Source organism: Macrobrachium nipponense, chromosome 43 (assembly GCF_015104395.2).
Source record: "Macrobrachium nipponense isolate FS-2020 chromosome 43, ASM1510439v2, whole genome shotgun sequence".
Classification (NCBI taxonomy): domain Eukaryota; kingdom Metazoa; phylum Arthropoda; class Malacostraca; order Decapoda; family Palaemonidae; genus Macrobrachium; species Macrobrachium nipponense.
Window position 1 is genome coordinate 45,198,569 of NC_061104.1, and position 15,043 is coordinate 45,213,611.

The 15,043-nt window shown below is 47.1% G+C and overlaps 1 protein-coding gene across 3 annotated transcripts in view; it reads right to left on the reverse strand.

The window, feature by feature from the left end:
* Positions 1-15,043, reverse strand: part of LOC135213708 (uncharacterized) — a 107,551-nt gene that overhangs the window by 59,095 nt on the left and 33,413 nt on the right. For all 3 annotated transcript variants that reach the window (XR_010314187.1, XR_010314188.1, XM_064247815.1), the window contains exon 4: positions 2,787-2,952. Coding sequence is in view for 1 of the 3 variants with exons in the window: in XM_064247815.1 (XP_064103885.1) it covers positions 2,787-2,952 (166 nt within the window). In the remaining 2 variants the exon portion in view is untranslated. The remainder of the gene's footprint in view (positions 1-2,786; positions 2,953-15,043) is intronic.

Consider the following 15,043-nt stretch of genomic DNA (forward strand, 5'->3'; position numbering starts at 1 on the left):
TGAGCCTCCTTAATAATGTTATAAACTGATTATAGAGCATGCATTCTCTAAAAGGCAAAATGATGGTCTCTTTAATCTCTCATCTCTCGCAGATGACGAGCCCTCCTTAAATGTCCCCCTTAGGAAAAGAGCCAGTGCATTCTTCTAAAAGGGAAAATGTGTCTCTTTACTCTCTCATCTCTCAGTGACGAGAGAGAGGCGTGAAGCGTCCTCTTCTCTAAAGCTTCTTAGCGCGAGTCCTTCCGAGAACTCCAACCCCTGTGTGGGGAGGACGCCTCGGAGGACGAGAAGCAATCTTTCAAGATTCGCGCACGTGCACGATCTTAGCGCCTGGGAAGAGTCCCACAGGTTCTGCCGAAGGGACGCCAGATCGGTGGGGAGCCCCCGTAACCCTCTTGCGGCTTTCGACATGCCCTCTCCCTGAGTCCTGGGAGTCCGACAGAGGTCCAGGCCTAGAGGCATTATGGGGCCGATCTGACGCCCCCGTTCCACAACACCAAGGGCACTACACTTCACAACTGGTTGGAGAGCGAGCACTTTAGTCTAAGATTACTTGATGTAATCCTTTAGCAGACACTTATTCTAGGCTCGTAAGCCATACCACAGGGTTTAGGCAAAATAAAATCTACAGGAGGTTAGAAGTTTCATTATTTCTAACTTCTGTTTACTGTGGAGGAAACTCCTGATTCAACACCGCTCTAAAATGCGTAATTGAATCCTCCTTCTTCCGTAATCAGTCACACATTACAATAATTACCTTATGCAAAGAAAACATGTAAACGTCATATATACTAAGCGAGTGTCTACCGAAAGTTACGGTAGCCTCACCTTACCATGCAGACAACAAAGTCTGAAACTAGGCTAACTAGCTTCAGACATCAAATGCAATGAAAAAAATTTACGATAGCGTATGCCTAGCCACAAATCCAAGTTAATAATCGAAAGAATAATTAGGATACTTAAGTGGCTAATGAAGTTTCAAAATCCTAGGCGGAGGTCTGTAAACAGTTTGTTTACCGACCCGCGACAGAAAAAAATATGAATAGAAAATGGGAATAGTTCCTGATATCCGCCTCCCAGCGGCGGAATGGGTACTACCACCTGGCCGCCCACTGCGTGTGCCGCGAATTTTTAAATTCTGTCGGACTTCAGAAAATACAGCTATATATATATCTGTCAGGTAAGTTTCATGAACAAACTTCTATTTAGAGGGCGCGAGTCCTTCCGAAAGCTCCAACCCCTGCACGGGGAGGACGCTTCGGAGGACGAGAAGCAATCCTTCAGGATTCGTGCACGTGCACGCACATGGGCAGTCTGAGGAGTTTCATCAGATACTGCCGAAGGCACGCCAGATCGGTGGGGGTTACGAGTGGGGGTTCCTCGTAACCCTCCTTCGGCTTTCGACATGCTCTCTCCCCGGGTCCTGGGAGTCAAGCAGAGGTCCCGGCCTAGAGGCGAAATAAGGCCGATCTGACGCACTCTCCACTACACAAGGGGCACTGTCACTGCACTTAGCCACTTCACTTTTGCTCTCTAAAGCATGCACTTTTGATTCTAAGTTACGAATCGATAGAGTATCAGAGAAAGGGCAATACCCTCTACAGACACTGATTAAGGCCCGAAGGCAACCATACAGGGTTAGGAGTAACAATTACAGAAGAAGCACTCTTCACAACAATGAAGGAGAGCGAGCACCTCTCGCAGACATATTCATAGCCTGTAGGCCATACTACAGGGTTAGGCAAAATAAAGTCTACAGGAAGGTTAGCAGGTTCACTACCCTGACATGTGTTTACTGATTAATTGTGTACATACGAATCATACGTCTTCCTTACGGAATTAGACAAAGTCTCACACTCCTTACATGACAAATCTCAACAAAGAAGCAAGACCCATACCCCTCGTGTATACCAACAAAGAAGCAAGACCCATACCCCTCGTGTATACCAAGTGCGGATCTACCGAAGCTTTCGGTAGCCACACCCTATCTTTGCAGACAACACCCTCTGAAACTAGCCTAACTAGATTCAGATATCTTTTGCAAAAATGAATCAAATTCAAAACAATTTAAGATAGCGTATGCCTAGCCACAAATCCAAGTAAAAAATCAAAAGACAATTAGGATACTTAGCGGCAATGAAGTTTCCAAAATCCTAAGACGGAGGTACTGAAAACAGGTGTTTCCAGCACCGGCGACAGAAAAATTATGAATAGAAAATGGGAATGGTTCCTGATACCCGCCTCCCAGCGGCGGGAATGGGTACTAACCACCTGGCCGACCACTGCGTGTGCCGGAAGTTTTTAAATTCTGTCGGACTTCAGAAAAATACAGCTATATATATATCTGACAGGTAAGTTTCATGAACAAAACACAAATATAACAACTTGTACCTTGAAGATGTAATCCTCCTAAAACATCCCAAATCTAACCAAAACACCATGACTTCCCTACATATCCCAACCATTTACAAAAGCACTGAAATTTCATCCTAATTTCTTCCTTACTTGTGGGTAATAGGGGATATGCATACAACAGCACAATACGTATTAAGCTTTTTCCAAGTATGAATGGTAAATTTGAAAAAGGAGTTTAACACATAAAAACATAATGCATTAATACAGAGGCAATGATTACAATACAACTGGGTTAGGTTAACAGAAAAAAATTATAACCACATCACAACATGGGTTTAATAGGAATAAGTTTCTACTCACTCAAAAATAATAAAGTACCATACAAGTCATTCACTTACATAAAAAGTAACTTCTCACTAAGCTATAATTACCTGAAAAGCAACTAACAAGTGCATACAAGGCCCCATCAGTACTTAGAAATACAGTTATACTGTTGCCACCAACACTCAGACCCATACGCAATTTATGCAGGATATGAAGGCTCTTCTTTTTCTTAAGCTGGATGCTCAGCTTGTAAATTTCATCTAAATCCGGGATCTGTCAAGATGAGATAAATCACAATAACAAAATACATCAAATTTTTTTATGGAATCAACAACTTTTTCAATAAAAAAACTAATCACTAAAAAACAACCCACATTCATGGTCTCTAAATCTCCAAGGCAGTGCAGTGAATTTTTTGTCTAACAGATAAAGACATGCAGTAGTATGTTACCTAGGTCATCACGTCAACTTTCTGTGTCATCTAATCATCTTAAATGTTATGTGCAAGGTCAGGGAGGCTGAGAGAAGGGCAAATGTTTGACAACTCTTAGGTTTGTAAAAAAAAAAAAAAAAAAAAAAAAATTCCAAGTTGTAGGAAATCTGATGTTTCACTACAAACCCATCATTTCTATAAAGTCCAACACAATTTAGGAGGAAAGTTCAAGCAGCTGAATGCTCCAGATTCCTCAATGTAACCTTTACGATCCATGGAGAGATTTTGGGAACTAAGACAAGGAGTGAGAGGGGTCTCTGGTCAGTGAGAGGGGTCAAACAAAAGCCTATGTAGAAATATTACTAAGCATTTGTGATTGTAGGTGCTGACTGGCTCAGGAGACGTCACCTACTACATACAGTCTATGTAAAAATACTGTATAAAGTCAAATAGTATACCGTACAGCAACAGGGTAAGTACACTTTGATGTAGACTATGAATGTCCAATGTTGTTGTATTGTGTTGGAGGCAGAGATGCTGAAAGTCAACAAATTCCAATGTTCAGCAAAATAATGACCACTGCTTTGGCTACTTTATCAACATCTTTATATCCATTAAAGTCCACAGTTGGAATCCAACATGAAGAATATTTTGGAAAACAGCACATAAAGGCTTCTAACACTCCTATATTCACTACTGACAACTTACCAATTACAATATGAAAGGGGTTCATCTCCTGAATAATAATAATTTCTAAAAAGTCTAACCTGATGATTAATAACATACAATCCTACTGTGTAAACACAGGAAATATTCAATGGAGAGAGTAGGGAGTCCCCGGGTTACGACGGGGGTTTCGTTCTTGAGCCGAAAATCGTCGTAAGCGGCATGGGGAGGCGGCCAGCTCGGACACGAAAGCGGCCAAAGCCTTTAAAAAGACGTTCAACAAGATGATGACCAAGGAAGGCTACAGTTCTCAGCAAGTCTTCAACTGTGACGAGACTGGCATTTTTTGGAAAAAAAATGCCTAGTCGGACATACATCACGGAGGAAGAGAAGAAGCTACCCGGGCATAAGCCTATGAAAGACAGGCTTATGCTTGCACTTTGTTCCAACACCAGTGGGGATTGTAAGGTCAAGCCCCTACTAGTCTATCATTCCGAGACTCCTCGAGCCTTCAAGTCCCACAAAGTGCTAAAGGAGAAGCTTCCAGTGATGTGGAGGGCTAATGCGAAAGCCTGGGTAGCGAGACTTTTGTTCACCAAATGGGAAAATCTGTGTTTCGGCCCAACAGTGAAGAAATTCTTGGAAGAGAAGCGCCTCCCTCTGAAATGCCTGCTGTTGTTGGACAATGCCCCTGCTCACCCTCCTAGCCTCGAGGAAGATATCCTAGCGGAGTATTCTTTTATCAAGGTTCTTTATCTTCTGCCTAACACCACCCCTCTCCTCCAGCCCAGGAACCAGCAATTGCTATCGAACTTCAAGAAGCTGTATACAAATAATCTTTTCAAGAGATGTTTTGACATCACCGATACCACAAATCTCACCTTGCGTGAATTTTGGAAGGAGCATTTCAATATCGTCATATGCATCCGACTCATCGACCAAGCTTGGCAGGAGGTTTCGAAGCGAACCTTGAATTCTTCGTGGAGGAAACTCTGGCCTGATGCCGTATCCGCCCGAGACTTCAAGGAATCAACGTGGGTGAAGCTGATGCAGATTCAGAAACAGTTGACGATCCTGAAACTGTTTCGCAACCAGATCTTGACGAGATCGTTGCACTCGGCAAGTCCATGGGGCTGCTCGTCAACGAGGACGACATCAATGACCTTCTCGAGGAGCACCAAGAGGAGCTTACAACGGATGACCTGAAGGAGTTGGAGGCCATGCAACATAACGTCGTTCAAGAAGAGTTCTCTAGCAGCGGCAAGGAGGGAGAGAAGGACCCTATGACAACGGCAGAAATTAAGGATGCTCTAGCTTCTTATAAAGTGCAATCATTTGTAGAAAAGACACCCCGAAAAGGCTTACAAAGGTCATATGCTTGCGCAGTTCGATGACGTTTGCCTGAGTCGTTTCAGGAACATTGTGAAAAGCAGACAGAAACAATCTTCCTTGGATAGTTATTTTTTAAAGAGGCCTTTAGTAGTAGTAAGCAAACAGGAAGATCCAAGTGATACAAAAAAACAGAAAGTTGAAAGTGGTGAAGAAATTGGAATTTTGTAAAAAAAAAAAAAAAAAGTAAAGTATAAAAAAGTAAAAAAATTTAAAAATAAAAAAGACAAAAAAAAAATAAATTTAATTTCAAGTTTTTTGTAAAGTTAAGTGTTAATGTTTTCTGCCATTTTTTAATGTTTCGTAAAGTTAAGTGTTCATGTTTTCTGCCATTTGTCCTCCTCTGTCGCCACTTTCGGAGATCGCCTCATACATGTACGTATAGTATTTCTTGTACCCTGTACACTAATACACTTTATTTACAGGTACACAGTCATGGTTATGTTAGTTATTGAATGGTCCAAACTGTTGTATTTCATTGTTTATTGGTCAATTTAGCTTTATTATAAAATTTACTGTGGTGTTTTTGTGAGCTTGGAACGAATTAGGCAATTTACATGTAAAACGTGGTTCGAGATACGAAAAAATCAGGTTATGAAGGCCGCCTAGGAACAGATTAATTTCGTATCCTGAAGCACTACTGTATGAGGAAGCTTCCTTTGCAAATTAGTGTTGTAGCTTATGAGACATGTTCCATAAGAATATTTGTACATCTTGCTCCATAATAAGTGTTACCCAAATGTACTTGCATAAAATATGAAAGAAAATAAGAGGTAAATGATAAAACTCACTCTATACATTATTTCCTCTGTTAAACTAGACAAATAATTAAGTCTTCATCAGAAATAACTTTTTCTGAAGAGAAAAATAACTTGGCTTTACACTGTTTACAAAAAATGAAGTGTGAAAATTAAAGGGAAATAAAAATGATATTGTTAAACTACAATAAAGTTTTGTACATACTTACCTGGGAGATATACGTATACTTAGTTATAGTCTCCGACGTTCCCGACAGAATTTCAAATCTCGCGGCACACGCGACAGGTAGGTCAGGTGGTCTACCTTACCCGCCGCTGGGTGGCGGGAGTATGACCAATCCCATCTTCTATTCAGATTTTCTCTTCCACCTGTCTCCTGAGGGGAGGCTGGGTGGGCCATTAACCGTATATATCTGCCAGGTAAGTATGTACAAAACTTTATTGTAGTTTAACAATATCATTTTTGTACATGAACTTTCCTGTCAGATATATACTTAGCTGATTGGCACCCTTGGTGGAGGGTAAGAGACAGCTAAATAATATAGAAAAGGGAAACGACTGGTGTTGTAGGATATAAAAATGACAATTTGTCGAAATTGCATTTTTTCCTAACTATACAAACCTGAGGTCCTTCAACAATAGGAAGGTAACTAGCGGCAGCTGGGACGGTCGTAAGCTTCGAAACAAGGGGAGAAGAGGTAGTTAACTGCTTGTCCCGATCGTGCGCGCGCCCGCGCGCGCCGAGAGGTGAAGAATCACTTTTGCTTTAGGCCCATGCAAAAAGTTGCAGAGTGAGGGGTGGCATGAGGTGGGACTATATGTAAAGGACCTCAGGTTTGTATAGTTAGGAAAAATGCAATTTTCGACAAATTGTCATTTGTTCCGATACGTAATACAAACCCTCGGTCCTTTAACAATAGGAAGACTCACTTCTTGGTGGGAGGAATCTGAGTCTTTTTGGTGAACGACTGGTGTTCGTCCAACCCTGGAGTGCCTCCCTGGTCGTAAGAGCAAGGGAGGGATCCAAACCTCTGTCCGATTGATCGGGGTGTCACCGCAGGATCAATGGTCAGTCCTCTGGGCCAAGTACTAAGAGAGAGGCAAGCGTATCTCTTCGTACCAGCAAGCAAGAACTTGTTCCTGTTTGCAAGAGACAATCATAAAATGATGGGTTTTTGTCTCAATTTTGGCATCCACTTCCTCCCCCCTTGTTGGAGGAAGTGGTGGATATTTACTCCTATCCCTACTGAAAGGGATAGGATGGTGCTCTATTGAGTAGCTCACCTGCATCTCGTCCTTACCCAGCGGGTGGGTGACGACCGTGTCCCTCTACCCAAAGGTAGAGGGAAGAAAAAGATGGGAAGAGGAGCCAGTCACACTCTCATTCCTCATCCATTCTTACGGTCACACCAGACTCGATGCTGTCAGCCTGCGAGGGTCTGGGTTAACTACACAACGTGTTGAGCAACCACCACGTTCCCAAGGAAAAAGATCCAAGGAAACTGTGGGCAATATCCTGAAGGTAGAAGGAGGTGCATGCGGTCCGGTTGGACCAGGCGCCTGCCTTCATTACCTGCGCCACGGAGAAGTTCTTGCGGAAAGCGAGAGAATGATGAAGAGGCGTCCACACTCATCCTGGGTGTCGAGTTTCTTCAGACAGCTTCCGTCGCACCTTCACAGGACAAAGCAGCATAGCCTTCGTATCGGAGGCGGTGAAGTCCATTAGGGAGGGTATTGTGAAGGACTCGAACCAATCGTCAGTTTACCGAAGGTTTTCTGAGTCTTCGCTACGAAGATCGGTACGAAATCGAGCGTCACAATCCCCATCCCTTTGTGCTTGACTTCTCAAGAGAAGTCATGCAGTTACCTAAGACGAAAAGAAGGGAATAGTCTATGACCTATCCCTCTTCTCGACTTTGGTTATGTACATTGTACTCATACTGACAAGCTATTAAGACGAAGTAATGATGCTCTGGAACAACCGAACTAAGTCCACAGCATAGTTCGTAACTGACTCGGGCGCTCTGACAGCTGCCAACTGACTGGTTCGGAATCAGTAGAGGCAGTTGTCCAAGCATCCGGGTAAGTCACGTGGACCTTCGCCCTTTAAAAGAGTTATGCTGAGAGACCAAACAAATAAAATTATATTTGTTAGTCACCGATGCCGGACGGCGCGGCGATGATTCTCTTAAATGCATAAGCTCAAAAGGCGAAAGTCAATTGCCTTTCAAAAGACCGAGTCCCTGATGGCAAGAAAAATCTCATAGACGTTTGAATCTCAGCTTAAGGAGAAACAACACTATGTGACGTTGAAGACGAAGGTAGGCATGAATGCAACCTACGTCTTCCAGCTGAATCGAGAGAAGGAATCTCAAGATTCTAAACCTGTGCTTACAATGACTGAAAACGCTAACCGCCATTTCATTGCTGTCCGTTGTGCAATGAAAGCGGGGCGTTCTTCAGTAATGAAACACAGGGGAGAGCCGCTTGAAGAACTGCTTCTCATGGGCTGAACGTTTGGAAGTAGAACTGGCAGGTGTTGGGAGTAGGCGATGTCTTTCAATACATTTGCTAATCCGGGGTGAACAATGAACAATTGTACACCTCCGAATACAAGATATTTTGAGGACAAACTCAGATTCCGCAAAAATCATTCGCATTATCGGGATACGATGCAGCAAGAGACTATTACAGAATTCTGTTTACCTGTGCGGTAACAGAAAGATGAGCGAATAGATATCTCTGTTTAAAATTCTCGCATACCGAAGACGATGAATACTAGCGTTTCACAGCAGTAGATGGTCATTCATGTATGCGAGAATCCCTGTTAATCAGAGACTTAAGTCCGTGATTGTTGGGCAGAGATACGGTTGTTATTCAATCAAAGCAGGTGAGAAAGACATAAACAACCGTCTATCTCAAAGCGGCAGCTGATACTGAAATGCCTCCCGGGCAATTCAATACGCAGTAGCTGTCGCTGACTCGTCATCCTGAGTTGCCAAGTAATCCTTTCCACGAAGGAATGCGTTCGGCTAGAACCACCGAGCATAAAAAGATAGCTCGAGCAATTATATTTAAGCGAAACGAATTTTGGTAAATATAAAAGCTTAAATGGTGTTTGTTGTGACAACACCATAAGTATATAAAATTGAAACTGGAAACTCCTGGGAGGTTGCAGGCAACCCGGGTTGCAGTTCAATTAGAATACTTTTCGTCTAAGTCGCAATCCGTAGAATAACCAGGATATGCGCCTACCCCTCGGACCATTCAACTGCTTAGCAGAATCATGTCGCGAGGTTAATATACGTAGTATATTTGTAGGATCTGAACAACGATCTCCATCCTAAATTCTTTCCTTCAAGAAAACAAAATAAGGATTGGAGATTGACCACCTTCGTTCTCTATTAAAGAGAGTGAAGGAGAAGTCTTCCTTGAAGGAAAGCTTCAATGGTGAACAGAATACTAAGACGATAGTTCCAGCCAAACTGGATATTCCCGTCCGTTCTTCTCTATTCCAGGTTGGTCGCCTACTGTGAGATAGTCTTCTTTCAGCAGCAGTCTTCTTCCTAATGCTAGAAATTCCAGGAATTCGAGCATAGGCGAGGTTCCCGATTATCGTGTAACATATCGGGGATTCTCGTCTCGCTCACTTTGGACCGTGGTCTCGCCTAAGTGTTTGGAGATCGTAAGAAACTCTAACACTCTGAATGCGCTAGAAATTCCGTAGATTCTAAGCAGTCTGCGAAACCCCCACCGAATTCGTCAAACGATATCGGCTGGTGGTCCTCGTTCGATTCCCGTAGAAATCGAGAATGGGGCAGGATCCCTCCTCAACGACCGGGGCTTACGTCAGGTAGGACCCGAAGGTCCCCCCTGGTAGCGCAGTCCCCAACGTGGGATCCTACAGAGAAATCTCTGTAGGATCCTTCCCCTTTCCCTCGTAGCCGTAAGGAGAGAGGGTAATGGGGAGGAATTGGATACTCGCTCGCCTTCCCAGTGGAACTAGCAGTTGGAGAAGAGTAAGAGCAGCCATCGCCGCAACAGAGTCTGGGAAAACGTATCGTCAGGAGAAAACGTTTTCCCGAGGAGGGTTACGAACTCTCACTGTAGGTAAGGGTCTGCCGCCACTGTGAACGTCGTCTGGGTGGGGCTGATCGACACCTGACAGGAGAGAGCCGATACCGTCCTCCGACTCATTCCAGTCCTCGTCGAGGTCGAAACCTCTCAGGAGGACCGAAGGAGTATTTAAATACGGTGTCCGAAGACACGTAGAAACGCCGCTGTCGCAGTAGAGGAGGTGGAAGTAGCTTGATCGACCGGCCAGAAACTGAGAGAGCCTTCTTGTCCGGAGACGAGAGACTCTGGTTCAAGACAGAATCGGCAAGCTCCGATCGCGGCATACCCACCGTCGGTTTGGGTTCCCTCTCGGGCCCCAAAACGACTCGAGCAGAGACATGGGCTCTGCTGGTGGGAGCGGCGATCCTTCCCCCCGGTCGTTGTGCTGACGAATCAGTGCAATAACCTGGGTAAAGTTACTCTGAATCTCGGAAGTTACAGCGTCTTGAGGAGTAGGACCGTCCAGTCCCTCACAAGAGCAGCTCCCAGGACCCTCCTCCTTCAGAAGAAGGACCAGCAACAGATCCCTGACGGTTGCCTCCAATCACTTGCGCGTACGTCCTGGTTGGTCCTAAGACCAACCTGGCACGTGCGGCGTCGTGATGGGATCGTGAGCGGCGCATCTCTCACGATCACTCCTATATACCTCGCTCTTCCTGGCGTATGCCGAGGAAGTTGAAGGTATCGGAGAGACAGAACTGACGCTACCCCTCTCCCCCTGACGGTCGCCTCCAATCACTTTGCGCGTACGTCCTGGTTGGTCCATAAGACCATACGTGGCACGTGCGGCGTCGTGACGGGATCGTGAGCGGCGCACCTCTCACGACACTCCTAGCTACCGTCGCTCTTCCCGGGTGTAGCCCGAGGAAGTTGAAGGTAGTGGAGAGGGAAGACCTGACGACTCCCCCCCCGCTCGCTGGCAGGAGCCAGGGACGTGGGGGGCTGCAGCCGATCACCAACCCGCGGGGGGGATCGATCTGCAGGCCTGGCCGTGCCGCTCACCTGTGGCGAGCGGCTCGACTGAGCACGTCGACCCCGTCCCGTGCGTCAGACGAGCTGCTGCTGGTCACCGTATCCGCCCGGTCCCTGTGGGGAGCGGCGGTCAGGTGACCTGCAAAGAGCTCGCTTTCGCCGTGAGACCGGTGAGCGTCCTCGCGGCACATCAAAAAACCGCTGGTACCAGCCGAGGCTGGTACCGTCGGTCGAGGGGACCTGGGGGACCTCTTCCCAGCCTCAACCCGTGGCCGGTCAGAGACCGTCACGTCCACCCGAGTACCGGCGGTCGCTGCGAGAGCGCCGCTGGCCTGGCGAGAGTCACCTGAGCGGCTCTCGACAGTCTTCTGCTCCGTGCCTCGGTCATGACGCTGAGCGAACTCAGGCGTCTTAACTTTGGCTGCACGGTCACCCGAAGGAGATCGTACACTCGGAACTTCTCGCGGACGAGAAACCGAGCCCGGTTTACCTGGGCTTAGGCATCAGAGACCTGCCAAGACCAGGCGAGGGTGTACCAGCGGTTAGCCAGCACAACCCTTGGTCCCCGTCTTCTTCTTCTTCTCGAGAAGAGACGGGCCCCGTTCCCGAAGGAACAGGAGGACCAGCAGAAGAACCCCCCCGTCACACCGGAATGTGACGAGCCCTTCGAAGTTCCCGAAGGAGTCTTCTTAGGGGGAATAACAAAACCCGGTTACCAGCTGGTCCGGCCTGTGAGAGCGGCCGCTGGCCTGGCGAGAGTCACCTGAGCGGTTCTCGCCAGCCTTCTGCTCCGTGCCGTGGTCTTGGCGCCGAGCGAACTCTGGCGCCGAAACTTTGGCTTGCACGGTCTCCCGAGGAAGAGCGTACACTCGGGATCTCCCGCGAACGAGAGACCGAGCCGGAACCTGGCGTAGCGGCATCGCCGCTAGCACCAGGCGAGGAAGTACCAGAGCTAACCGATACTCCTCTGGTCCCCGTCTATCTCTTCCTTACGGAAGGGGAGACGGGCCCCGCTCCCGAAGGAGCAGGAGGACCAGCAGAAGGACCCCCCGTCCCACCTCGGTGGGACGGGCCCTTAGAAGTTCCCGAAGGAGACTTCTTAGGGGGGGGAGGCAGCCTTCTTCTTCTTCGGCTTATGGGCCTTAGAAGTCGAAGGGGAAGAGGCAGCAACAACGAAGACGAAGATGACACCTTCCTCTTCTTCGTCAGCTCACGCAGGACAGTCGTCAGGTCCTCCATCCAGGCCGGAGTCGGGCCTATTGCCGAAGCAACACGGCCCGAACTGCACCTGTCCGGAAGGACCTGGGACTGGGAAGAACACACCATGGGCAGGACCAGCATGGACAGGCGCAGGAACCAGGAGCGACAGGAACAGCAACCAGCTCAGGAGCGGCAGGAACAGCGGCAGCGGTAAACACAGAAGGGACAGCCAAGCCAGTAGCGGGAACCACATCAGCGACAGGTACGGCAGGCCCAGCCATCGCCTCGTAGAATCATCGGCAGCCAGCGTGGTACTGGCGGCCGGTCCAGGGGCGAGCTGCTGGAACAGCGGAAGTCTGGGGCAGGCAACACGAAGGAAGAAAAACACAGGGCGGCGGGGCGGCATACCCCTCCTCGGTACGGCGGTCGACCGGCCCTAGAAAGCGGCAGACGGGCGTCACCGACACAGCATGGGGATTGTAGACCAGCGGGGGAAGCAGCATAAGCGGCCGTGAAGGTTGTAGTGGAGACCACTCCAAGGTCACCGCCCCAGACCTCGCTAGACTCTGCAGCAGATCGTGGATGCTAGGCACGCCCTGCAGCCGCAGTGGTCCATACCTGTCCAAGGTCGTCTCCCACGGCTGTAGCACCTGCGGTAGCACAGACAGATTAGTAAGAGGGGTTCCCTCACGCACGGGGGGGGAGACATGCCCCACCCCGAAACGGAAGGAAGACCCCAAAAACCAAAATACGAGGAAGCTGAGCGGGAGGGGGGGCAGGAAAGAAGACGAAGAATCGGATACCAAGGGAGTCGCGGGAGAGCTTTCCGACGACTTCCTGGCAGACCTTCGCTTCCCCTACCCCCGCACAGCAGTGAAAAGTAATATGAAAATGAAACAGAATACTGCACTTGCGATTCACTTCATAGAACTTAAAGATGGGAAAAATCAATTCCCGGTAAGAGCGGAAACTTGATCCATAATAATATGATGCTATCATAATATATATGAAAATGAACAATACTGCACTTGCTATTTTCACTTTCACAGCAATAAATCGTAAGGATTAATTCCCAGGGTAAGAGCGGAAATTGATCCAAAATTAAATTTGATGCAATTAATAAATGAAATGAAAATAAAACTGCATTGCGAATCCACTTTCATTGCATTCTATTCATACAAAATAAGAGGCTCTTGCCGAGCGCAATCAAGCTCTCGGCAACGAACGCACAGGGCAAAAATATAATGAAAAAGAGTACTTACATCTTTCAATTACACACTTTCGCCCAAAATACATGACTCGGCGCGAGTGCGCCCGCCCTCGGCACCGAGACATAATTCGAGGGTTCAATTCATGAAAAGAGCGGAAATCGCCGTGTTCTACGGCGATAGCTCCATGTGATTCATAATTAAGTAATGAAAATGAAAACAGTGTACTTACAGTTTCATTTTCAAGTCAAACCAAACCATTAGTAGGAAAACAAATAATATCAACAAAGCATACGACGATTGAAGCGGGCAGAGAGCGATGACGAACACGTCCTTCACACCCGCGGCCGAAAGCAAAAGTGATTCTTCACCTCTCGGGCGCGCGGGCGCGCGCACGATCGGACAAGCAGTTAACTACCGTTCTCCCCTTGTTCGAAGCTTACGACCGTCCCAGCTGCCGCTAGTTACCTTCCTATTGTTAAAGGACCGAGGGTTTGTATTACGTATCGGAACAAACCTTGGTTCTTACCTGTTCAGGCAGAAGACTTCATGGATACTGTCTCTGAGTCTGCATTGCCTGGAGAGCTACAGCGAGGACGTGACCTGTTGCTGAAAGACTCTCGGATCTACCACCGGGATATCTGATCCACTTATATGGTAGAATCCAAGTAGGATCTTGTCAAAGGGAACTCGTCCGCTTACTTGACAGATCCTAACCACTACTACCGCAAGGAGCCAAAACCATTCGACCACCTAACCAAACTACGACAAGAAAGAGATGCCTCCCTGCATCCTCTTTCAGACAACCATAACCAACAAAAACAAAACAAGGGGGTAAAAAATATAAATGCCTAACAAGGATAAGTTCCAGCTCCCTGCCCCAGCACCGAATCCGCCGATACGTAAGGGCCTAAGGCGAAGCATTTGTCATATGTAATCTTAACATCCCGCAAGTAGTGGTTTGCGAATACCGATTGGCATCTCCAGAAGGTGGCCTCCATAAGTTTCCGCACAGACATATTTTTGCTAAAAGCCAGAGAAGTGGCAGTGACCCTCACTTCATGGGCCTTCACTTTAAGAAGCTTAAAACGTTCCTCATTGCATGCCACATGCGCTTCTTTGATAAGGCTTCTTAAGAAGAAGGACAGAGCATTCTTCGATAATGGTCGACTGGGGTCCCTCACGGAGCACCAAAGGACATCTTGATTGCCCTTAAGTTGCTCTTTCCTCTTCAAATAATATTTCAAAATTCTCACCGGGCAAAGAGTCCTCTCAGGCTCTTCCCCTACGAGAGAAGACAATCCTCGAATCTCGAAGCTCTTGGGCCACGGATTTGATGGGTTCTCATTCTTTGCTAAGAATGAGGGGAGGAAAGAACAAACCATTGACTGTTCTTTAAAGCCAACATTTCCTTCAATGGCTTGAAGCTCACTCATCCTCTTAGCGGATGCTAGAGCCATAAGGAAAAGGGACTTCTGGGTCAGATCCTTGAAAGAGGCTGATCTAGGAGGTTCAAATCTAGACGAGCTGAGATACTGAAGTACTACGTCCAGATTCCAATTAGGTGTTCTCGATGACGGCTTTTTTGTCGTTTCAAAAGACCTAATCAGGTCATGCAGGTC